At 38.5% G+C, this 24,754-nt stretch overlaps 1 protein-coding gene across 4 annotated transcripts in view; it reads left to right on the top strand.

Moving 5' to 3' along the window:
• FRMD1 (FERM domain containing 1) overlaps positions 1-18,266 on the top strand; it is a 43,949-nt gene extending 25,683 nt beyond the window's left edge. For 3 of the 4 annotated variants that reach the window (XM_015889197.3, XM_025170913.2, XM_025170912.2), the window contains 9 exons: positions 1,623-1,809; positions 5,022-5,177; positions 7,194-7,259; positions 10,065-10,133; positions 11,653-11,827; positions 12,993-13,328; positions 13,462-13,578; positions 14,943-15,022; positions 17,577-18,266. In XM_015889197.3, the coding sequence (XP_015744683.1) occupies positions 1,623-1,809; positions 5,022-5,177; positions 7,194-7,259; positions 10,065-10,133; positions 11,653-11,827; positions 12,993-13,328; positions 13,462-13,578; positions 14,943-15,022; positions 17,577-17,864 (1,474 nt within the window). In that variant the 3' untranslated portion in view covers positions 17,865-18,266. The remainder of the gene's footprint in view (positions 1-1,622; positions 1,810-5,021; positions 5,178-7,193; positions 7,260-10,064; positions 10,134-11,652; positions 11,828-12,992; positions 13,329-13,461; positions 13,579-14,942; positions 15,023-17,576) is intronic. The other variant, XM_025170914.2, reaches the window with a different exon arrangement.
• The last annotated feature ends 6,488 nt before the right edge of the window (positions 18,267-24,754 follow it).

Below are 24,754 nucleotides of genomic sequence, written 5' to 3'. Positions count from 1 at the left end.
TTTATCATCTGTCTCAGTAACAAGGGAAGTTCAGTTGAATGTGATTCAGTTAACCATCAGATGAAAGGGAGATGGTGGGGTAGAAGGAACTGACTTGTCTCAACTCCTAGAGTCGAGTCGAGTCTGGTCTGGTCTGGTCTGGTCTGGTCTGGTCTGGTCTGGTCTGGTCTGGTCTGGTCTAGTCTAGTCTAGTCTAGTCTAGTCTAGTCTAGTCTAGTCTTGGTGCCTTCAAGTCAGTGTTGACTCCTGGCAACTGCCTGGACTAGTCCCTGCAGTTTTCTTGGCAAGGTTTTCAGATGTGGTTTGCCCTTGCCTCCTTGCTAGGGCTGAGAGAGAGTGACTGGCCCAAGGTCACCCAGCTGGCTTTGTGACTAAGGCAGGACTAGAACTCATGGTCTCCCGGTTTCTAGCCTGATGCCTTAACCACTAGAGTCTTTTGGCTATGGTTATTTTGTGATGAATTAATTAATTGACTCCTGTTACCAGAAAGCTAGTGGTGCTGCCCCTGCCAGCTGCACCTTGGCACTATCTTTATAGTGTCCATGGCCTCTGACTCCTGAACTACATAGGTTGTCTCAATTATCGCCTTGTATGATCTGGACTTCAAATCACAAGAAGAGTGTCCATGGCCTCTGTAGACATGCCTCAGGGTTTGGATCATGGGGGTAAAGCAGGACCCATCTGTCTGTTTTAGGAGGGGGAACGGCTGAAGCAGACATACCCTTCTTCTGAAATCACAAGGTACTTTGCTGTTTGTTTCAGGAGAAACCAGATCCTCAGAGAGGCAGAAATGCTCTACAAAGCAAAGTGCCAAACATTTTCTAGACTGGGGTTTTTCTCAGTTCATAGCAACTCTTTTGACTGTCAAGAAATAAGATGCCAAAAACATCAGTGAGTTTAGAATACGGCACCCTTGTGCTTTACTGAAACTTGCTGAGTACATATTCCTAGGGCTGAACAATATATGAACTTTGTAGCACTGTTGCTTTGAATGGGTTTTATTTATGTCAAAATAAGCACAAAGCCTTCAGTTGGGATTGGGGCAACAATATTATGGAAAGGTGATATTTAATAGAGCCCTCTAAGGGTTTCTTCTCTCTCAAATTACTATCCCTCTGTGCCCAATTATTCAATATAATATAGAGTTTCGTCCTTAGCTAAACTTCTAACTGGTCTGGCTTCCCTGAATTCATTGGTTAAAATTCCCTTCACCCATAGTATGGCCATTGCTTCTATTGATTAAGTTGCTGCAAATAATAAAAATTGTCATTCAGTATATCTGGAGAGTGCTGAGTGGAGAAGGTGCCTTAAAATACTATCCAAGAGTAATTCTGTACCTCTCAGATGTATCAGCTTGAAGGAAGATTTTAGACTATTCCCTAAAGAACACCCCTAATTATAAATGATCGGAATGGATTTTTCATCAGAATAATTCTCTAATGATGGGAATTTGTTGTAAACCTCCCAGAGTTACTTCACGAGATGGGCGGTGACAAATTGGATGAATAACTAGAATAAATAAATAAAATTGGTTACATGTCCTCCTTTCCCTTCTTCTACTATTTTGCTTTTAACTAATGGTCTGTCCTTTTCTCCACCCTCACTCTTTCCTTCGTCTGCAGTGACAAGGTGGCCCGGCATTATTACTACTGTCATCTGAGGGAACAAGTGTTGAAGTCACGATGCACCAACAAAGAAGAAATTTACTTCCTATTGGCTGCTTACGGTCTGCAGGTTGACCTGGGTGACTACAAAGACAACTTCCATAGAGGGAACTATTTTGAACCTCAGACATATTTCCCTCAATGGGTGAGTCTGAAAGCAAAGTCAAACCATTAGGCTTTGAGGTACCGTGAGTTCAAAGAAGCTTAAGAATCTTTCCTCTTTTGCACTTTCTCTCCCTTCCTGTATCACCTTTGCTTGGACAGGATACAAGTAATCTGAATTCACCCTGCAATTCAGTGATGCTGGTCACATCCTTACGGGATGAGCTGCTCAAATGTGCTCTTTCTCATGACAGCTCTGTAGTTCTCCCAGAGTCTCTGTTTATGGATCTTCAGGAGGTAAAGACGTTTGAAATGAAAAAGGGGGATTGCACTGAGAGAGAGGATTGTATGGAGACAACTTTTGCTCCACCCACCAGCAGTGTCCTTAATCTTCAGCCTTTTCTGAAAATTCCCCAGCCAATAAGGTCACTAAGACTGCAGTGTGGAAGGGGACACAGGGAATTATCCTGAAGCAAATACTTCACTGGATATAGCCTATTCTCCTGAGCACTCTGGAAACTAGGCTGAACTACCAGAAACACCTCCCTGAGAGGATAGGGAATTTTATACCAAGGGAGGCTGGTTTTAAGATTTTTATACACACACACACACACACACACACACACACACACACCCCTTTCTGATACAGTGCTTCAGTCTCAGTCAACCTTGGCTTTTTCTCATATAGATATTCTCCACTGAGAATGAAATTAACCATGTATAAGTGATGTGGGGAAGGGGTAGCATTGATTGTTCTAATAGCCAGTTTTTATATCAGCAAACACCCTAGAGTTCAAACCTCATTGTCATTATCTTATTATTTGCCTGCTAGCAGACAGGTAGGTAATTCCTTGCTACCAGAAAGGAACCTGGCATCCAGTGGGATGTGTCTCTCCCTATCCCCAGGGTATGGCAGTGAGATGATGCATAAAATACTTTTCCTTTGGTTCTGTAGTTTAGGATTGTTGCAGCATGCAGCAAAGAATTATGGTCATGGTCATGATAGCTGTTGAGGTGGAGCCAAAAGCAGCAAGCAAACAAGCAATTTTGTTTGGAAATCTGGTTCCTAAACCCTTGGTGCTGAGCTGATGAGCTAAGAAAGATCAGGCCCCCTGGCAGCCAGATGATTAACATTGTGTGAAATTTGATGAGGCACACAAAGAGGAGACATACAGTAGTCACCTAAGGGAACCTCCCTTTAATTAAGAAGATATTTAGGAGGAATTCTTGTCCAAGGTAGATCTTAAGGGCTTCTGAAATGTCAGATGGTGATCAGGCAGAAGAATGCTAGGATAGCCTAAGTTGTAACAGCCCACTAAATTCATAAATAAACTCAATAGCTCCCTAACAAACATGATCATATGTGGGCAGGTTGTTAAGAATTGCATAGAGTCTGGAGCATCTACAGAGGGCAAAGCTGATCAAGGTGGAAGGAAGATCTCCAGTTGGAAGTTGAGCCTCCATGTAGTGAGAAGTGTCCAAGTGTCTGTAAAACTGCCAAGTGAAGTCAATGAGTCTTATACTCTCCTCATTGCCACCTGCTGGTTTCACCCAGCTTTTCAATGAATGAGGCTTCTATCCCACCTTTACTCCAGGAGTTCAAGATAGCATTCATACCATTTCTTCCTCTGTTTAAGACTATCCCTGCATTTGGGTGCCCCTTTAATAGATATGTGAAAATTACTTTCACTTTGATTGGCTGATCCACTTTTCTGCAAGCAAAATGACATGGAGGCTGCTAATCAGCTCTGGTCTGCTGATTAGGAAGGGCCATTGCTTTGCTTCACTAAATCGCTTTGAAGGCGTGCTTTGCTCAGATCTCTGATGAACTGAAGAATCCCTTTGAAGAGCTGCATAACCCTAGTTCTTAAGCCTTCTTAGGTTACTCTCTTACAGAGTACCCATGAACTGTGGTAGAAGCCAAAATGCAGGAGAAACTCTTCTGGGTTCACACACTTTGAAAAGCAAAGAAGCTGTTAATCCAAATCTAGGGTGATAGTCCCATGAGCGTGACTTAAAATATCTGGTGCATTCTGAGGTCTTTCTCCATCCCTGCAGTCATGTTTATTAACATTAGATCAATTATCAGTAATAACCATTTTGATGAGATAATGACAGCTGAAAAATAAACTAAGTTGTTGTTCAGTCGTTAAGTTGTGTCTGACTCTTCGTGACCCCATGAACCATATCGCGCCAGGCCTTCCTGTCCTTCACTGCCTCCCTGAGTTTGCTCAGTTTCATGCTCATTGCTTCAGTGATGCTATCTAACCATCTCATCCTCTGCCATCCCCTTCTCCTTTTGCCTTCAATCTTCCCCAGCATCAGGGTCTTTTCCAAAGAGTTAACTTCCAAAGAGTTAAACTAAGTTAGACTTCCCCAACTTGGGCACCCTCCAGGTGCACAGATTTCAATTCCCAAAATTCACTTAGTATGGCTGTTATTTAGTGTTTTGATGGCTGCAGTGCACAAATCTGGAAGTTCCCTATGTTGGGGAAGAATAGTCTTTATTAGCAATCAGGAGCTCTGAAGACAGAGTTTTTTAAGGTTCAATTTTTATTGTGCTGCGTTGGGATATAAAAATTTGCATCTGCTAAACTTTTCTCCATTCCAGATTAAAGTTTACATTATTTGAAGACCATACTTTGAAAATCACGAATACACCTACCATAAATGCTTTTTGGAGTTATTGAGAGGTTTTGCCATGTACTTAGAGAGAGGCATAGTTAGAAAGTTCCTATTACACATGTGGCCAGTAATAATAGCTAACTGCTTTGGGGAAAAAGAGATGTATGCATTTATGCATTTATTTTTAACTCAGTTTTACACATTTGAATATAGCACTTCACCTTGTTTGGAGCTCAGCATAGTGTATAGTTTAATTTTTTTCACAATAAAAATAAGAAATCAGTTAAGTATACAATAAAAGCCTTAGTGCTACAAGAAATTGTAGATTAAAATGATTTGGGAAAGATACTTTTACAAAATTAAAGAGATTGTAATGAAGGCATTGGGCAGGCCTCTTTGAATGTGTTCTGTAGTCAGGAATAGCAGCTGAAAAAGCTCTCTATTTGGCAAAAACAGATCACCCAAAAAAGAGCATTCTAACAAACATCTTGCACTGTGTGCAGTTCAAAGTCTGGCCAAAAGAACTTCTGAAACAGCTTACTCTTAGTTTAATATCATCATGTGTTGAATCCCAGCTGCCTTCTCCTGTCAATTTATTGAAGGGAAACTGTATTTCTTCCCTTCTGGCAGATAATTGCTAAACGAGGGAGTGATTACATCCTGAAGCATGCGCCAGAGATGCACCGAGAACAGAAAGGGTTGTCAACCAGAGAAGCAATTCTGAAGTACGTCAAGGAGTCGTGCCTGCTGGAAGACGTCCCTGTCCATTTCTACAGATTGCAAAAGGTGGTACAAGAAGCCTTCTTTCAAGCTTTAGAATATTTTGCTGGCCAATAGATGTCTTGTTTGAGTTCCTGTCCCAGATGTATTTTGAAAGAACTGTAGTTGTCAGACTGTGATTCAGTAGCAGGGGTTGGCACCTCTCTAGAGTAGCCAATATGGAAAGTCTGCTTTTGTCAACCTTCTGTCTTCATCTAGTCCCATATTTTCCTTCCCTTTTAAAATGTTCATGGATTTTGCCTGATGCAAGCTGAAAGAGCTAAAATGTGGCAAGATCTAACATGTGTCATGCAACAGGTTGAAAATTGGTTGCTTTAATACCTGAATTCCTGCTTGACTTGAAATACTGGAGTGAATGATTATGAGTGTATATGCGCTCCTTCCCCCTCCCTCTCCCATATGCTGATGGCTAGGCATACTATATTTATTTCTCTTTCACTATTGCTTTCGATGGTGGTGGTGATGATGAAGAAAGATGAATCACTGTTAATGAAGCAGGCATAGATTTCAATATAGGGTTTCAAAACAACATTGTTAAACTACTGGTACCTTCACAGAAAGCTATTTCATAACCAGTGTAATTAGGTAAAAAGAGAAATCTGGAATTACTACTGAGTTGCACCAGTCAAAACCTAATCCTTAAACTATTAATTCCCTAATTCGTAGCTCCTGTTGGCATGGGTGGATGCTGCCTAGCGATGAAACCAAGGTAGATAACAAAAGACCTCCATGCATCCTGCCGAGTGCCTTTCTCAGAGATCTTGTGATGGTCTTAGCTAACCCTTTGGAGCTTGACCTGCCAGCTCATTGCCTGCAACCTGTGTTTGCTAGAAAATATTCTTCTTGTTTGGTGGTCTTCCACCATAAGAATCTTTATCAGTCCTGAAATGATCTGAACAGTTTGAAGAGGCTTAGTGCAAGTGACCCTTTAGGCAGAAAAGTAGTGAGAGATGAGGGCAGTTTTATGGTGCTTCCACTTCAAGTTGTTCAGTGCTACAAAGAAGTTTTTAATATTGCTGGATGGGAATTCTGAGTGAAAGGGCTTTTCTTAATGCTTGTTTTCCCTGCAGAAAAAGCATTTTCTGCAAGCATCCAGAAAAGAATAAAGCATGCAGCAACATTAGTACCTTTTGACTGGTTGATTCTAAAGGAATAAACTTTAAAACAAAAAAACAATGACATGTCCAGTTCAATTGACCTGAATTCCCAAATGCTATTCCAAAAAGTCTTGTAATATCACCTGAAAGTGGTCAAGGGAACCATTCTTCAGTTCAGGACCAGCAACTGGACTTGACTTGTGTTCACATGGGCTGCATTCGCAGAGTGCATATCACAGGTATTGAATCACAAATTAACCTGTTTGTGTGACATGGTAAGCCATAAAACAGCTAACGCTACTCCAGCTTAGCGTACATGACATGTGTGCAAATGCAGCTGCTGGGTCTTTTCCTGACTTGGTTGAGAGTGTTGAATGAATGCAACCACAGGGATGGAACTCACACAAGGTAGACCTTAACAGGAAGCAGGGAGAAGAGTGACAATGGAGCAGACACACTGAGATCATTGTTGCCATAGGAATGCAGCTTCAGCTTGGAAGCAACTTTAAAGATTAAAAGCAGAAGCTTGAGCAGTGCTTGTAAACTTCCCTCTAGCACATGCAGTCACTCCCAGTTTGGTTCAACATGCTCCCACATGTCTACATCTTCTGGAGGCAGGGTGCTAAAACCTTCTGAGTCTTCAAGGTCAGCGCCTTACATAGTACATTTCAGTTATTCATTTGAGAGGTTACCAAAGTATGGATGAACATAATAAAATCTCTCTTTCATAGGAGGGTGTTGCTTATGCAGGAGAAATGTTGCTGGTGAAAGATAACCTTGGCTGTAGCTCTTGCCTGCAGTAGTATCAGGTTGAGAATCACTGCAGGCTATGGCTCTCTTTTGGCGGATAATAGCATCCTCGCTAATCCTCAGGGAAGTGAATATGTAGAATTCCTTGTCATGTTGAATCCCTCTTTCTTCCCAGGACAAGAAGGAGGATCGCCCTACAATCATCCTTGGTTTAACACTTAAAGGGATACACATCTATCAGGTAAGAACTTCCATAGCATTTGAATGCAGATATTCCTTCAGTTATATAAGACCTGACTTAAGTAAGCTTGACTTTATTCCATTGGTCACATTTAAAATTTTCAGGCACATAAAAATTAGTATTATGTGTGCAATGCATAGCATCAGGCCAGAGATAGGAAGTTGGTCCAATGCCAACAGACACAAGGCTTTTCAGAACAGAACTGTTATGTGTGTTGGAACATTCTTGTATTCAGAAACGAGTCACATTAATTTCAGTTCAGTTCCTGGGAAATTAGTGTAGAATTTCAACCATAATACAGCATTAGCATTAATTCTGCTGCACATTCACAGGCACTCATGTTACTCTCCTCTTCATTATTGGGGTTGTGGGAGAGAGTGGTTTATTGTTGTTTTTAAGATTTGGACATTTTTAACAGTATTTGGAGTTTTATCACTTTTGTTTGTTTGAATATTTAACTGAAAACAAGATTCTGACTCTCTTTTGAGTATTTTTACATTTTTTTCTTGCCTCAGGAGCAGGTTGAGTTTTGCCTTTATAAATATATGCAGTTTTATGAAAAATGTTGTATTTGCTAATCTGTTTGAATGTCAAAGGCCTTAGATATCTAAGACAAGAATGATTCTTTATAAAATAAAATAAATTAAAACCCAAAATAATTTTTTTTACAAGAAACTAATTCTTTTTCATGAAAAGTTCTTGGGGAAGAATTGGATAGCTCAGATATACTGCATGTTTTAATTTGAAATTGGTGTAGGATGTGGCTATTTTGATCAGTGTCTTCAGATCTCTTAGTAGAATATAGAATATCTGTTGATAATCTTTTTTAAATCTTGGTGATTAAATGTTTGATTAATTTTATTAATCATTATTGTCCAATAAAAGATAAACCAGAAGTTTTCTATAGATGTTTTGCTTATCTGTTTCACAAAAGTGGACTATGTGATACTAGCTGGAGATTTTAATTAGGACTGACCATAATTAATTAGGTTTTAATTTTTGATCTGACATTAGCTTATGGTACTACTCCAAAAAATTTTTGTTACATAGTTGGAATGTATTTCAAAGTTACATATTTGAATTTAATTTGATGGATATATGACAATCCTTGAATTCAACAAAGTGAAAGTAAGCTTTTTTTCAACCCCATATTAGACTTGTTCTTGACTGGATTATTTTTGAGTATCTTTATCCTTAGTAGATCAGGTAAACAATTATACAATATGTTATATCTGACCATGCTGTGGTAATATCACTGAAGGATAAGAATACCCATTTTAATGTATTGCCATTAAAAGATTTAAATTTTCTTGATCAGTTGGAAAAGGACTGTGAGATGAACTTTTCACATAAATAGACAATCAGCAAATGTGATGATTATGTTGAATACTTTCAAAACATATATTCAGGGTTGAATTATTATACATGCATCTTGTAAGAAAAGAACAAAAGAATTTGAGCCAAGTACCCTGGAAAAGAAAGTCAAAGAACTTTTGAATAGTTATATGAAAAAATCCTGCCTTGGAATTATGTAATGCCTCTGTATCTGCTGAAATGACTGTTTGTATGCCCTAGACACTGAATACTCATTAAACCACATTAGGCAAAATTATTGGGAACCTATAACTTCTAAACTGAAATAACACAACAGTATAATATTATTTCTATACAATAAAAATTAGAGAAGTGGTGATTTAGTAAATCCAAATCATTATATGTATTTATTCTATGAATCTTAAATACATATAATGATTTGGATTTACTAAATCACCTCTAATTTTTATACAGTACTCAGCTTTATAAGGTTGAGTTGAGGGTTTCCAATGAACAAGCTGTTTTTTTAAGTAAAATACATTTCCCAAAGATGTTCTAAGATCATTGGGTTGACTTAGGTGCACCATTGACATTACAATAAATTATAAATATTATTAAACCTATGAAAACAGGAAAGGTCCCAGGTCCAGATGGATTTCTAATAGAACAATAAATGTTATTTATGGAAATTTTGGCTTCAATATTGTTGACAGTATATAATGAAGTTAATTAATTTATTTATACATCACATTTATATAGCCACCCATCTCACACAAGTGACTCTGGGCAGCATACAACAATTAAAAGAAATTAACAAGTGAATAAAAACAGGCATTATAAAAAGATAAAAAAATATTATTAGAATAAAAGCATTATCACACATTTTTAAAAAAATAGATTTTAAAATATACAAACCCCGTGGAGAGAGCAGAATATCAATTACAGTGGAGCCATCTAAGAAAGTGTCCAATACCCAAAGACCCCCAGGCCTGATGACACAACCAGGTCTTGAGGGACTTCCTAAATGACGGGAGGAAAGAGCCTCACTTCCGGGAGGAGAATTTTTTATTTTTTATTTTTAATTTTTTTTAATTTAAATTTTTGTCCCCTAATTTTTTTTAGGAAAAAGTTAGTGTGACAGGAACATTTCTTTCCTCATTTTACTGAGGCTTACATTCTGATTTTCATATTAACATCAGGTAAAGACCTGATATTCAATGTTCTTGTTAAAACCTTGACAACTTTAGCATGGAGATTTCAGAATATACAGTATTTCCTTCCATAGTTCATCCTGCACAATCCAGCTTTATAAAAGGAAGGCAAACCTCCAATAATACTAAACTATTAGTAGATAATTTTAGAAATTCAATGTAAGAATTTCATTGTGGCAGGTTCTTTAGATGCAGAAAAAGCCTTTAGTACTGCACAGATCAAATTTTTGGAACATGTTTGGGAAAAAAATGGATTCTCATGTGTTTAATATTATTGTAGGAAGTAAACCATGTTCGCCAACTGCTTTATGATTTCCCCTGGTCATATATTGGAAAAGTTGCATTTTTGGTAAGTGTTAAACCTGACTTCTTAAGCCTATTTTTAGTTTAAATCATACCATTTCTTAAAAACTTGAAACAGATAAATATAAATTAAATACAAAATGTGTTTGTATGTATATGTATGAATCTGTATGTGTGTGTGTGTGTGCTTATTCTAGAGCAGAAATAGATAAAATGTAATTTAAGCTGTAGTCCTCTTGCAGTCCTTTATTCATGTACCTGGAATGAATTCAGGTGAATTAAATAGGCTTCTGCATAGAATTGTACTAGTAGTATATTAAAATAAAGTAAATTGCAGTAGCAATGCCAAAAAAGGGCAGTGAGAAGGAGGGAAAAAAATGCACACACATGTTGGTGGAAATGAAAATGGTCCCAGTCTTTGGATAGAGCTAACAGACTTTTCATATAACATAGAGCACAGATCCTTCAATCTGGCAGCTAACCCATTTCCTCCTCCATCCCATGTGCTGGATAACCTAGGACATGCTGGCTGGGGAATTCTGGGAGTTGAAGTCCACTCATCTTAAAGTGGCCAAGTTTGGACAACACTGACCTAGGAATTAGTAAGATAGTGGGCCCACTCCAGCAAGAGCCAATCCCATGAGCCCTCCATGCTCCCCAGATGTGCCCAGAATTGAACTCCATGTTCCCCTTATAGAGACCCTCCTGGTTTCCAGGAAATGGATCTAACCATGCTTTGGAAAAGAGGTGGTAACAAAAGCATAACTTGCTGTAAGTCCCCTCTAAAATACTGCTATGAGGAAGACAAAAATTCTGAGTGCCAGAAACATGGTATGCCCGTTGGTAAAATTTCTTTTCCAGCTCTGGCAAAAGTATGATGATACATGTCCATAGCAAAGGCAACTGATCAAAAAGAGAAAGGGTGGGAAAGACCAGTCATGACTTCCTTACAGTGGTGCATCTCCTTTACACTCATGCATAGGAGGCTGACCACCTTCTGACAATCCCTCTAGCTTCCACATCACCATATGCAACTGCCTGATCCCCTCCAGGTCTCTAGGTGCACATGAGCTGTAAGAAACCCAGTTGCTGCCTCTGACCACACAGGTTATGGCTAGTATGGAGTCGCTGAAGGAAACCGTATAAAGGAACCTGTGCTTGTGTGAAGTGCAGATGTATTCTTTGCCCCTGGAAAATGCTTGAATTTAGCAAAATTTCCCAGAAAAGAGTACAAAGATATAGCCCCAACCTGTCAAAGTCTCTTTACCTGCTTGCGTGCCAGTATGCTGCTTTTGCAGCTGAGAGAAGCTTGGATCTTAAAAGATCTTGAGAGCTGAAGAAGACAGCCTCTGAAGATGTTGGGACCAGAATGATAAGCTTGCTGATAATTCAACAGGAAAAGTTGTACTTGAACATCCATAGAGGACTAGAGGGAAAATTACTTTTATTCATCATAGTAAAGCCCCTTTTTGCGCACACCTTGCATAACTCATTCCAATGTCCTTCAAAGGCCTCACATTTTTCCTTCCTCCCCTCTCTTGCCCCCCCCCTTTTTTTTAATTTAGGGGAAAAAATTTGTGATCCAGCCAGATGGTTTGCCTTCTGCCCGTAAATTGGTTTACTATACAGGCTGCCCCTTCCGATCTCGGCATTTGCTACAACTGCTCAGCAACAGTCACCGGTTGTTTCTTAACATCCAGCCCATACTCAAACAGATCCAGATGCTGGAAGATGCAGAAGGTACGTGAAAATGATACTGCCAGCAAGGATTTTTAAAAAATGAAAGCCCTGATTCCTTTGCTTGCTTGCTTGCTTGAATATGTAAAAATTTATCAGCTAAGCCAGATACTCAGTTTGAGCCGGTCGAGGCAGGCAGGAGCAGCATCAATGGCTGGCAGTGTTAGGCACCTGCCAAAGATTGTAGTCTATCAATAGACTACCAGCCAAGCCCCTCTAACCACTGCTGATCATTGTTACTCTTGCTGGTTTGCTTGTCTTTGGACCCAAAGGAAAAAAAAAGGCAGATGAGCAGGTGCTAATGGTGATGAAAGAGGAGAAAGTATTCCATCTCCGTTTCTCATTTTATTCATTCATTCATTATTTAATTCATTTAACTGAGCTAATGGGCCCCTCCAGTTATTACTAACGCTGAGCAGCTTAGGTACCCAACATCCATAAATCAGATCAAAACAGACAATTACACCTAATAAAATACAGTTTCCATCTCTAGACTGAGAAACATAATGTTGCATTACACAAATATCCTGCTGCAAGAAGGGACAGCCCCAACTTCATATGTGGAGGGCATACAGCAGTTGAGGTGGCCCCTATGGATGACTTCCCTGAGCAATGGGACCCCAGGAGAGCCAATCCTCCCTGATCTTACTGGATAGGCAGACCTAATTGGGAGTAGGTGGTCTCAAAACAGATATGTACTCCAGCTTAGGGCTATAATACATTCAGTGGACATTCACATTATAAAAACTACCCAAAAATTCACATTCTGCATTCAGAATAAATGCTGCATATTAGTAGGATGGGATGCATTCACACCTTTTCCAATTTATTTTTTCTCTATAAATGTATCCATTCTTTATTAATCCCAATGAGTTGAATAACTCTGCATAATTTCTGTGCAAAAGAGGTATGGTTGAATGAAGAGCAAAGAAAAATGCTACCTGGGACAACACTGGGACAGAAGTGGATCAGAAATGCTATATATGATACCTGTATGAGATAGTGCTTTTTAAAAAATGTATTCTTGGTTGCTAGGTTTTGTTTCTCCTTTTCCTGTTACATTTTTTGCACCTTGTGGGTGTAATTTTCCTGTGTTATTAATTTAACTTTAATTGTTATGTTTATTTCTTTTTCATACTCTTCTCTACCTCCCCCTCCACTCTTCCAGAGAAGAAGAGGTATCGGGAATCCTACATCAGTGATACTTTGGAAATAGATCTTGATCCATCAGATAAGCATTGGCGTGACAGTGGAAGCAGCAGAGGAAGTGAGAGTAACAACCGCCTATCTCGACAGTCCACTGACAGCCATGGCAGTTCACACACCTCTGGCATTGAGGCTGACTCAAGACAACAGATATCCATGGAGATGTCTGTGGATGAACCCTTTGGGATGGATCCAGTTCATCAGAAGGAGCAGTCCTACAGTTCAAACATCAGTTATAGTAGCTCTGGAATCGATAGCAGCAGCAAAGAGAAAGCAGAAAATGACTTGCAGGATGATGGTAAGATGTGGAAGGAACAGGATCACTAGCAGTGATTTTGTCTCCAAGACAAGATGAAAAGAGCAGTAAATGGTTGGTGGATGGGTTTAGAAAAAGGCAGCATTAATGCTAACTGTGCTCATATCATGTCCAGAAGTAGAATTGGTAGTGGATGAACCAGACAATGTACCTGTGGACGAACCTCATTTTGAAGAAGTGATCCATGGGGAGTCTATTGATTCTCAGTCAAAAGATGATATTTGGTGCCAAGGTAGGATGGCATTTGCACAATTCTTCTTAATGTTTCAGTGTTGCCTCCTATTAGTTAAATTTTGATATTCCCTAACCTTTTAGTTAAAACAACCTTGGTTAACATTATTTAGATGAAATTAATTTTACATAACAAACTCCAGTTCTATAGTTTTACTGAACTGAAAAGATTTGTATATATGGGCTGAAGAAAAACAAATACGGGTAGTTTATTTGGTCATTGTGGATTAAGAAAGGAGCAAGGCCAGGAGTTTGTGGAAGTTCGGTATAATTGTAAGCCCAGTAATTTCTCTAAATTGATAAATGAAGCATTAGTAATATTCAACACCTTTTACAGATCATATTCTGTGCAGCAGAGTGAGCTAGAAACTTTAAGTCAGTTTGAATATATAATGTCTATTACCTTCTCTCTAATTTACTTTAAACATTGTTATTAAGTACTTATGTACATTTGTCTGTGATAGCCATAGTGTACTAAATAGCCATAGGACTGGATGTGGGAACTGGTGGGCAGCATACCATTATGACTGGTCAGTAGATATAAAAGATCAACTTTATTAGGGGAAAAAAGCATTTTGTTTTTGGTCTGGGTGAAAAAAGCAGAAAGACATTTTAACATCCCTTATCTTCAAGGAATAATCAAAAACGAAGGGATTCATATTATCAGAGGTTTTGTCTTTTGGCCTGAAGTTCCTTAAAGAGATACAAAGTCTAATCTGTATGTAGGTATAGCTTTTGCATTTGCACCTAATGCGAAGAGAGGACTCTTTGGAGAAGACCCTGATGCTGGGAAAGATTGAAGGCAAAAGGAGAAGAGGACGGCAGAGGATGAGATGGTTAGATAGCATCACTGAAGCAATGAGCATGAAACTGAGCAAACTCAGGGAGGCAGTGAAGGACAGGAAGGCCTGGCGCAATATGGTTCATGGGGTCACGAAGAGTCGGACACGACTTAACGACTGAACAACAACAATGATGAAGCCAATGCATCAGAATCCAGCCAAAACCAAGTATAGTTGGCCCACCTATAGACATACTCAAGCTTTGAATCAGGTTTATCTGTGCTCAGTTCTTTAATGGGACATCCACAATCTCTTCCTATGGTGCTCCTCTGCAAGAAATAAGTCTTCAGAAATTCCAGTTCTGGCTGACTTGCTTGAGCAATCATAGTATCTCACCCTGGCAGCCCAGATGTTATCATCCTTTGAATGGAGTCATTTCTTTTGACTAAGATTGCATTGATTTCAGTGTGTTTGCTCTAAGTATGAGGACATCTGACTCCTGCTCTGCCTCTGGAAACTTCAGGACACACCTTCATTTTCAGCTTTCACTGAATGTCCTTTCCTCTCTCTTTGCCCTCCACAGATATTAATAAGAATCCTCTATCTGTAGTGCATGTCACCTTAATAAAGGTCAAAGGCCAGAGTGTGGATTCACTTAATCAGGTAAGATCATGGTTAATTAAAGAGTGAAATTAAATCTCATCTCATTTATATTCTGCTCTATCCAGGCATTTTGATCACAAAATTGTGCTGCAAAGTGCTGAGAAATGAAAGTACTTTTTTCTTTTGTTTTTCAGTGTGCAGCTAAACTAAAACAATATGTTTTACATCAGATACTTGGGAAAAAAACAACCTAAGTCCCCCCCAACATGCCTGCCCAAATTCATACAATGCCCATTTATGCAACATTATTTCATCCTGTTGCTCCTGGCTGCCCCACAGAAATCATACTTCTAAAACATATTCCTTCTATTGCTCATAGAAGTTTAAAATGCCACCACCTGCCTTTAGTGACAATTAAATCAGCTACTCTTATTCAGGAGGAAATCTGGGTTTAAACTCCTAGGACCTGGTCTTGTGAAGCATCTATTTCTAAACCTAAAAATTTAGTGCAACTTATTCTAGAAGTTGGATATGATCCAAAACAAAGAATTCATAGAAAGACTTAGGTTTGGGATTTCGTTTCCAAAAGTAGGGCCATATGCTCTGTCTAAGCAATAATGATCTGGCCTGTTGAAAAATATACTTTCATCTTTGCATTTTAATGTTAACGTTGTTATATTCCAAGTGTGGTTGACATCCTAAGGAAAAAAACTGAATATATTTCTGGGATTCACTGTTTATTCTCAGTTTGTGGGTAGAGCACAAAGGACTCAGCTAAGAATGTTTCCCAACATACATTAGCAGCAAAGATCTGAAAGTAAAATCAAGTTCACCTTAGCAGAGGTGAGAAAGCATTAATTTCCTTAGAACTAATCATCAGAAGCAGTTTAGCTCATTTTCTTTAATCTGTGAAACTCATCAAGCAGCTGATACATCTAAAATGATGATTGTATAATACCAAATCTGTTTAACTTGTAGAAACAGCCTAACTCAGTTTGGGCAATCTTAAGTATTCCTTTTTACTATAGAATGAGAGTTAAACATGCAATTAAGACTGTAGTCTTATAGCACATACCTGGAAATATATACCACTAAATGCAATGCTGCATACCTCTTCAGTTGAATTGTAAAAGTGCATGTATTTGTTGACATAAGACAAATGTAAGTTAGTTGACCATAGAAGGCTTGGAGTCATCTTGATTGAAGTCTACCCAGTGTTAATACAGTTCAGTCATTGCCTTGCATGTCTATGGAAAGAGCACAAATCAGTCAGCATAGAGAATGGGACAAGATGTCACAGCACATACCTCATGGTTACAGTCTGGTGTTCAGGATGCAAATGCAAAAGGGTTTTTAAAGTATGTAGTTTGTTATTTATACTCCCTTGAATTACCAATCTCTAAAAGCTTTAGGCATATATGAGGACAACTTGTTTAGTCTCACAACAATCCATAAAGATAAGCTACACTAACAAAAAAACATCCTGTAAAGCTCATGGGTAACCAAAGATTTGAACTCAGGTCTTCTCAGTCATAGCCCAACATTCAAGCCACTGTCCACATGTCTTCATGTTCTGGTTCTGGTTGGTCAGTACAGAATACTGGATAAGATATTTCATCTGATCCATTTCTTATTTTTGTCATTGTCATCTTCATTGTATCTATAAAGTGCCTAAAATTTTAAAAGCCTTGTATATACACTGAAATACAATATAGTCACTACCTGTGATGGAGGACTTGGATGAGGAGGTTCAAGGACAGAAGCATTTCCTCAGCCCACAGCCTGAGCCTGGGAAAGCGAAGAGGATAAGACTGCACCACCCTAAGGAATTCGTAGTGTTTAGTTGCAGGCTTTGGGAGTTAGAGTTAGTCTGGCAAGATTCTGTCTAGCAGGTGCAAACTAATAAAGTAACTGAGCTGTTCCAGTACTGTCTCGTGGAGTTTCTTGGGCTGAACCTGACACTACCCCAGATTTACCATCTAATGGACACAGTCCAAAAGAAATCAAAAGCAAACATTAGAATAGCAGCTTCTTCTCTGATTGTGTTGGTCTCTCCTGTGCACAGCAGTTCTGTTTGGTATGATTTCATAAATACGGTAACCTGGCAAAAATGAAAGTTCATATATTTTGGAGTCCTGCCTCCCATACTTTTTTTCATGCAGCTGATATTTATTTGACCCCTCATGTAGTCAGTCCATCCTACCAGACTTTAGTATTTGGATCTCCAGCAGGACATGTAAGTCTCAGTACTTGCTGTTTGAGTCAGATGATTTTTTTTTTTACAAAAAAGTTTAAATCAGTGACAGAACAAAGTGTTCATGCCAAGTTGCATGTGTGTGTGTATGCTAAATCTGTTTCTTAATTCTTCCAATTCAGATGATTTAGCACTCAGTTTATTGTATGTATCAGTGGGAATGATGTATTGAACTCAGAATGTAGCCATTAAACACTGAGTAACTTCATAATTGCTTAGTGGTTCGTAGCTTTTTCACTGAAACAGGTTTCACAAAAGGAATGCTAGCAATATTGGATGAGATTGAAAGAAGCTTTTTTTAATGTAATGTTTGCTGAATGCCATTTGCTTTTAAAATATGTGCTCTTCTTTATTCGTCAGATTGCCCCGCCCAAAGCAGTCAAGGGCCCAGAGCAGCACAGCCAAAGTCTAGATGATGTCCGTCTCCACAAATGTCTTCATCCACCACTGAGTGCCATGTTATCTTCAGATACCTCCCACAGCTATACATTTGGTTGTGCCTTGGAGGATAAGCTAGCCAGCTATGGATGTGTGTATTCAACAGCCGATTGTAAAACTAAGTCAGCCCTCTATGGAAAGAGGTCCATGAACTGCTTATCTTTAGACCTCTTGGGAGAAGATCAGCTCCCAGAAGAATTTGTGGTGTAGCCACATGGGGGAAGCTCTCAGACCATCTTTTCAGAACATCTGCAAAACAATTGAATTACTGTTGTTGGAAACAGAAGCTGCTTGATATAGACATGTACACATACATAAGTATCTTTAACGCTTAAAATCTCACTGGAACATTTTCTCACTAAGAATACAGCTGGCAAATGACCTCAAATAGTGAATGTCCAGCCTAAAACACACATAAGTATTTCCCCCTAGTCTGGTGCATCAGACACTTTTTCTTCACCTGGTTTCAGTACGTATAATTTTGGGGGACATTGTTTTCTGAAAGCAGTCCACTGCCAGCAATTATCTCCTATGCCGAAGCCTGTTACTTCCATCATCCCTGGCTTCATCGAGAATAGAATATGCATTGTTTTTATAAACTCTTTTTTTTTTTTTAATACATGACTCGTCTTCCAACCTTTTTTAATTATAAACAACTTATTTTGCATATTTTCAACATGAATAAACCAATGTAGTTGGGTAAAATTGTTTTCAGGCTTTGTTTCTCCTTGTTTTGTTTACTTGTATCCTATGTAGGGAGATGTCCCTGTTTGTTAGGAGCAGCTAACATGCAGTAACGCTTGCAGGAGCTTGAACTGTGTAATAGAAATGTTATGTAAGAAACAGAGATTATACAAATAAATGTTGCCCCTTTTTAGAAATGATCAGCAGGTCACTGATTAGGAAGTTTTGTACCGTTGGTGTAAGGGCTTCCCAGAGTTGTGTAAACGTCATCACCCCTATTTGAAGGATAATACAGTTCAGTGAATCTTGACATCTCATTGATTTGGGACTAGGTGCACTTCACTGTTTATATAGTTATTATTCTAGATGGAAGGAAAAACATTGTGTTTGATAAATCTCTTAACTACTCATTATTGTGAAAAGTTGGCTTGATAATGCTTGATTTATTTCACAAAGATGATGTTGCCATAACTTTTAGGAGCAATGCAAATGAGCTATTACACACTGTGTTTCTTCTGAGAGACAGTTCATTGCTTGTTAACTGTACCATCTATCTATGATGAGTTGATAGCATAGTGCCAGCAGGTCTGTTCTGAATCTTTTTTGCAAAAATGTGAGTTGGGGAATAGGGCTGGTAGCTGCCTTGATGCTGTGTCATAAAACATAGTCATTCCAAGGATGAGGTTGGAAGGGCATAGGAGTATCATGGCAGTAAACCTATTCTGGAAGAAAGAAAAAGATGCTCTCATCCTCATTCATCCATTATTCCCATACGGTTCCAATCTCTTCCCTAATCGGTAGAATTTCTCTCCCTAAAGCAATAAGTTCGCCCTCTCAATGTTCATCATTCTAAAAGGCAGAGAATTGAAGGGAACATTTCAGCCTGTAGGTATGAACACTACATCACAGTTTTCATCACCATTGCCCCAACTTTTATTCCCCTTCAATGCTTTTGAGGGAATATATATTTGACTGTGAATCACTATGGGCCACATTAGATGAGAGATGCCCATCACACAGATGGAGAAAGCTTTTCCCCCAATGCAAATTGGAGGACCATCACACTGGTCAAAAGGCTACCACACCACCACAATCCATACCTACATACATGCATTCTTTTAAAAAGCACATAATACCTTTTTTAATTATATGCTTGCCATTTCACCAAATTTGGGGCTTTGTTTTGAATAATGGAGAAATGGACGATCAAGAAATATATATAACAGGTACAGGCTTGATTGTTTCAGAATTTTTCTTTTACCTGTTTCTTTCTATGTAAACTACCTTTTCTTAGAAGTATTTGAATTTTGATAAAGAATCTGAGATGGTCATTATGGCAATGTAGACTGTATATTCAAAGTTCTGGCACAAGAAGGTTTGTTTATTTTAACCTGTGTTTTTATATTCCAAAAACCAATAGGGAAGGACATCCATGAGCTTCACAGCACTCTTACTTACCTTTTTGCAGACACTTGAGAAGCAGGAGTGAAGAAATCATTCCCTCATTCAAAGGCTGGTGTTAACAGTAGTTTTTATTCCCATGATTCTCCTTTTAAGAGAATATGAACAGCCTCAAAACTCTGAGTCTTCTCTGCTACAGAGTTTTCTTACATAAAGATTCTGTGGCACCCAGCTGAATCAATATCTTAGTTGAACCAATTGCCCTAATTAGTAATTTTTGCAACTAACTTTTTATTGTGTCTGCTTGACTATGAAATGATGCCAATTTCATGTTCGTGCATGAAAAATCACTGTCAATTTCTTTGTTTTTCTTTACACACTGCCCCATTACAAAAGGCTTTGATATATTCACTCTATCTACTGTATAGATAGTACTGCTATTATTTTTTGCAGTAAGTAAGAATGGAAAATTTGCAACATCTGCAGATTTTGGTTTGATTTCCCACAAGAGATATGAATAGATGAACAAGGCAAAGGAGGAATACCCAAATTATGGATAATGCGAAGATGAGTTCTTGTGGAGAACCATGGATCCAGTAGTGAGTTTGACAGATTTCAGTATTTTCAGGTGCCATTATTTAAACTTTAATTCTCTTCCACTGAACTCATAACATTGTTCCATTTCTGGATGGATTGCGCCCCCAGAATCTTTAATATTTTGGAAAGGTAATGAGAATCAGGTTCAACAGATGCAAAGTCTTAACGAAAACTCTGAAGCTATCATGCAACTTTGTTTTGATTCTCTTGAGTTTGACATGTATTTCTAATTTCAGTCTTGAGATTCTGTTTTATGTAAGCCTTAACTGATGTGTGGGATTTCTTTTTTTTAAATGTCTTACAGTCTATAGAAGATAGAAAACCCAGCTGTCTCAACTGAAAAATACTTATGGTATCTCCATTTTTTATGCCCAGTGTTTCTATTTTTTATGAAAGGAAATATTTTCTATAAAAAACACACCAATCTGTCTATCTACATAATAAAAGATGGCCAAAAAGTACATTGAAATGTGTGCTGCTGTGGAACAGAAATGAAAAAACAAGGCCTCTGCACCCCCAAGGGAAAAACTGCCTGTCAATTACATTGATCCTTATTGTTATGATGCAACTATCACTGCCAGATCAGTGAGCGTCCATATGAATGGTATGCTGGTAGCCCAGCACTTAACCATAGATGCCCTGATCCCACCAGTTTTGGGGAGGCCCATTCCTTCCATAAGGCAAACATCTGTCTAATATTGAATTGTGGTCAAACATACCTCTGCTTTGCTCGTCCCGTCAGAAATAGAATGGTTCCAAATAGGAAATGAAATGCTGGAGAAGAAAGGAAGACCATTTATATTCTGGAAATTCAGGTTTGTGGGAGAAATCAGATATTGTCTGAAAAAGAAGAGAGAAGAAAAAAGGTACATCCTTTAAAAAATAGTAGAAATAGAGCAAGTTGTCAGAATTACAAAGTTAAACATAAAACAGACGTGACAGCAGATGTTACAGTGTTCTCTGGATGTCTGTTGAATGTATTAATTACTGAACAGTGTATTTCAGGGGTACTTCAAACAAAAATTCAGATATGAATTTCTACAAATGTGAAAACGTGTCTTTGTTCAGCTTACAAAATATGCAAATGTTTGCTAGGTGGCATTCTAGGTAAGACTAATGAACAGAAAGTTGGAAATCACATTGGTGGACTAGCAGTGAAGCTTTCATTAACCTAATGAGGGAGAATGATGGGAGTTAGCTAGCAAAATAAATCCCTATCATCTGTGAGTGTGGAAAGGTGCACTACAAACATTCTGGCATGGGTATAAATGACATGAGGAGGGATCCTGATTAGTCCAGCTTCTGCTTTAGCATTCCTGTACATCAGTGTTGTCCAAACTTGGCCACTTTAAGATGAGTGGACTTTAACTCCCAGAATTCCCCAGCCAGCATGGGAGTTGAAGTCCACTCATCTTAAAGTGGCCAAGTTTGCACAACACTGATGTACATATTCACACTGCTATATGTGTTAATCTTTTCTCCCCTGTTTTCTCCCTGGTGTCATATACCAACGATACATCATTTTATAAAAATTATCTTTAAGATCATAACGTAATGTAAATTTCAATCCTTTCGACCACATATTTTACCAATGATCCATCTGTATATTATAATCAAAATTCTTAGCCCACTTTATCATACATTCTTTAACCTGTTCTTCCATTTCAAATTTCAACAAAAGTTTATATACTTTAGCAATTACATGTTCATTATCTATACCCAATTGCATTGCAAATTCTCTCTGTCTTTGCTCTATACCATTGGTTCTCAACGGGGGCGGTACCGCCCCCGGGGGGCGGTGGGAGGATGCTGAGGGGTGGTGAACTTGTTTTGGGCGGTAGGGGGGTGGTGGGCATGTTTTGGGCGGTAGAGGGGTGATGAGCATGTTTTGGCATTTGAACTTAATTTTAAAACTCCCCAAAAAATTTATTAAATCGATTATCCGGTTTACACCATTTGTACCAGCAATAAAACGAACTTACGTGATGGCTGCCCTCACACACTTCTAAGAATGGTGAGATGAATTTGTATTCTAGGTAGGATGATCTTGAAGAACTCGACACTACGATTCTTTTCCGATCCCAACCAGCACAGTGCATGCGTCAGCTGTTTTCCCGCGCGATTAATCGTAGCGGGTGCATTGAGCGTCCTTTCAATATGAATGTTTGATTTGACCCGTGTTTCTTGAGTTGCTTTTCGTTCGCTTCATTTCTGTTTTTTCCCCTCAGTTTCGATTTACTTTCATTGTTTATTTGGCCAGTTGGCTAGGTAAGTGCGCTTATTAGTTCTTTATCTTTATTTTTTTGCATTAGTCATTTTAATTTTAATAAAAGGAATGCAATTACCTTCCAGGGCAAAAGTATCGAGTTAAATCGAACAAATTTGGTGTGTAAGTCTACTGAAAAAAATTACTTAAAATTTTTGCCTTTTATAATTCAGTAACTCCCCCCCCCACCTCCCCATACCCTAAATTACAGGATTTTCACAAAGGGTGGCGTTGAAACATTTTCCGCTCCTTAGGGGGGTGGCAGCTTCAAAAAGGTTGAGAATCACTGCTCTATACCATAAGTCTTTTTATCCATTTTAAATCTTTCTGATAACTCTAAATGGGAAAACCATTGACAACTATATCCTTAGTTGCTCTCTTGATTTAATTTTCTATTTCCCTTGGTGATTCTCCAGTAATTCCTGATATGTTAACCATTTGCCTTTGCCTGTTGTTTCTCCTCCGTAAAATGCTTCTTGTGCTGAGATCCATAGAGGTGTTTTCGGTCACAGCCTGGGTTTATATCTATTCCATATTCTCAATATGGCACATTTAATAAAGCGGTTTTTAAAATCCACATTAACTTTAACTTTATCGTACCACAAATATCCATGCCATCCAAATCTCAAGTCATGCTCTCCTAACTCTAAAAGTCTTTTCCTTTTAGGACTGATGGATACACAGTTAGAAAAGAGTCATGGAAGATTATTGCAATATGTGATTACTGCAGAGATTGAATCTATAACTACTGCATAGAAATTAGACACCAGAAACAATCCTGTGTTTTTCCTCAAGTTGTAGCTGAATGATCTTCTTGTGATCATTCTTACAATCTCAAGGAGGAAGATGGTAAGAGGAACAGCAAATTTAGCCCTCTTGAGAAGCCGTATTGAAGGCACTCAAATAAAAGTCTTTCTATTTTAAAGGCAGTGAAAAAAATCAGGAGGGCTACAATGGTTATGGTAGAGTAGGGTTGAAGATCTAACAAACAGAATGGTAAGGCCTTTGATCATGCTTTCTGCAATATTATGAGAGCACATCCAATGTCATGTCATGTCAATAATTTGAAGAATCAGGTGTGATGCTTAAGTATTTCTAATTCCATAACAGATGCATGATGCAGAACAGCTGCCAGTCTACATCCATGAAGCTCAATCCATGTTGTATCCCAATAGAAAAAGATACCCTTTGCCCCCTAACATTATTGCTTTTCTCAGTTATGCATTACAGCAATTGAGTAAGAGCTCAAAGACTGGTTCTAACATTGTGGCAGATGATTGTGGACACCATGATAAAGCATCAAATTGCTTTTGATTTATTCTTGAATTTGTATTCCCATTTGTGGCATTTTTCACTTCTCAAGTACTAAAATAATTTGGCCAACTTTGGGCACTACTGTTAATTTTTATTTTTAAAAGAGGGTGCTATTTTCAATTCTGTATCAGGAAGCAAAACATATAGAGTTGACTATGGTCCATTCAACCACAACAGAAGCTTGGGTTGGAAATAGCCTACAGAAATGAGCTGGCTCAAGTGAACTGGTGCTATGTAATGGCTAAGAGAAAAAGCTGTGGAACAGAAAGCTCCAAGTTCAAATCTTGCCTCTACTATGAACTCAGTAGGCAGCAGTAGCCAAGCTACTCTCCAGCTGTCTCATTTCCCTTCCATAGGAAGGCTCTTATATATCCCTTCTAGGATTGCAGTGCATTTTATAGATGCAGTATATAAACACTTTTACCCCAAGAAAGTATTACCAGAATGTATTACTGTAATAATGTTAAACATTATTATTAGATTGTCATATCTGTCTTCTGTGCATGCATGTAGTTTTGTCACTTTTGTGTATTAGCAAGCTAGGGAATGAGGTTTAGCAGCAATCTTCTGGAATCTGTTCAGGATTATCTGGTAAATTTAGAAATTTACAAGTCACTTTTACAACTTCATCAATAATCCATGATTTACACAAGACCAAGAATGTGCTGTAAAGATTTGAATCTTTTTGTCCCATCCAATTCACTACTTCACACAGTACAGTACATGCATGTACAATAAGCATGCTGTGAACTGGGACTCCTTACTCCATGGAAAAGTGCAGATTACAGAACATTTTCTTGGTCTTCCAAGCTCTGGGATCTTCTAAGCATGTCTGCAG

This window comes from Python bivittatus, unplaced genomic scaffold (assembly GCF_059951505.1).
Source record: "Python bivittatus isolate LINGU-HERP-01145 unplaced genomic scaffold, Pbiv_v1 ctg000020_np1212, whole genome shotgun sequence".
Classification (NCBI taxonomy): domain Eukaryota; kingdom Metazoa; phylum Chordata; class Lepidosauria; order Squamata; family Pythonidae; genus Python; species Python bivittatus.
Note: the sequence above shows the minus strand (reverse complement) of the source record. Positions and strands in the feature narration are given on the sequence as shown.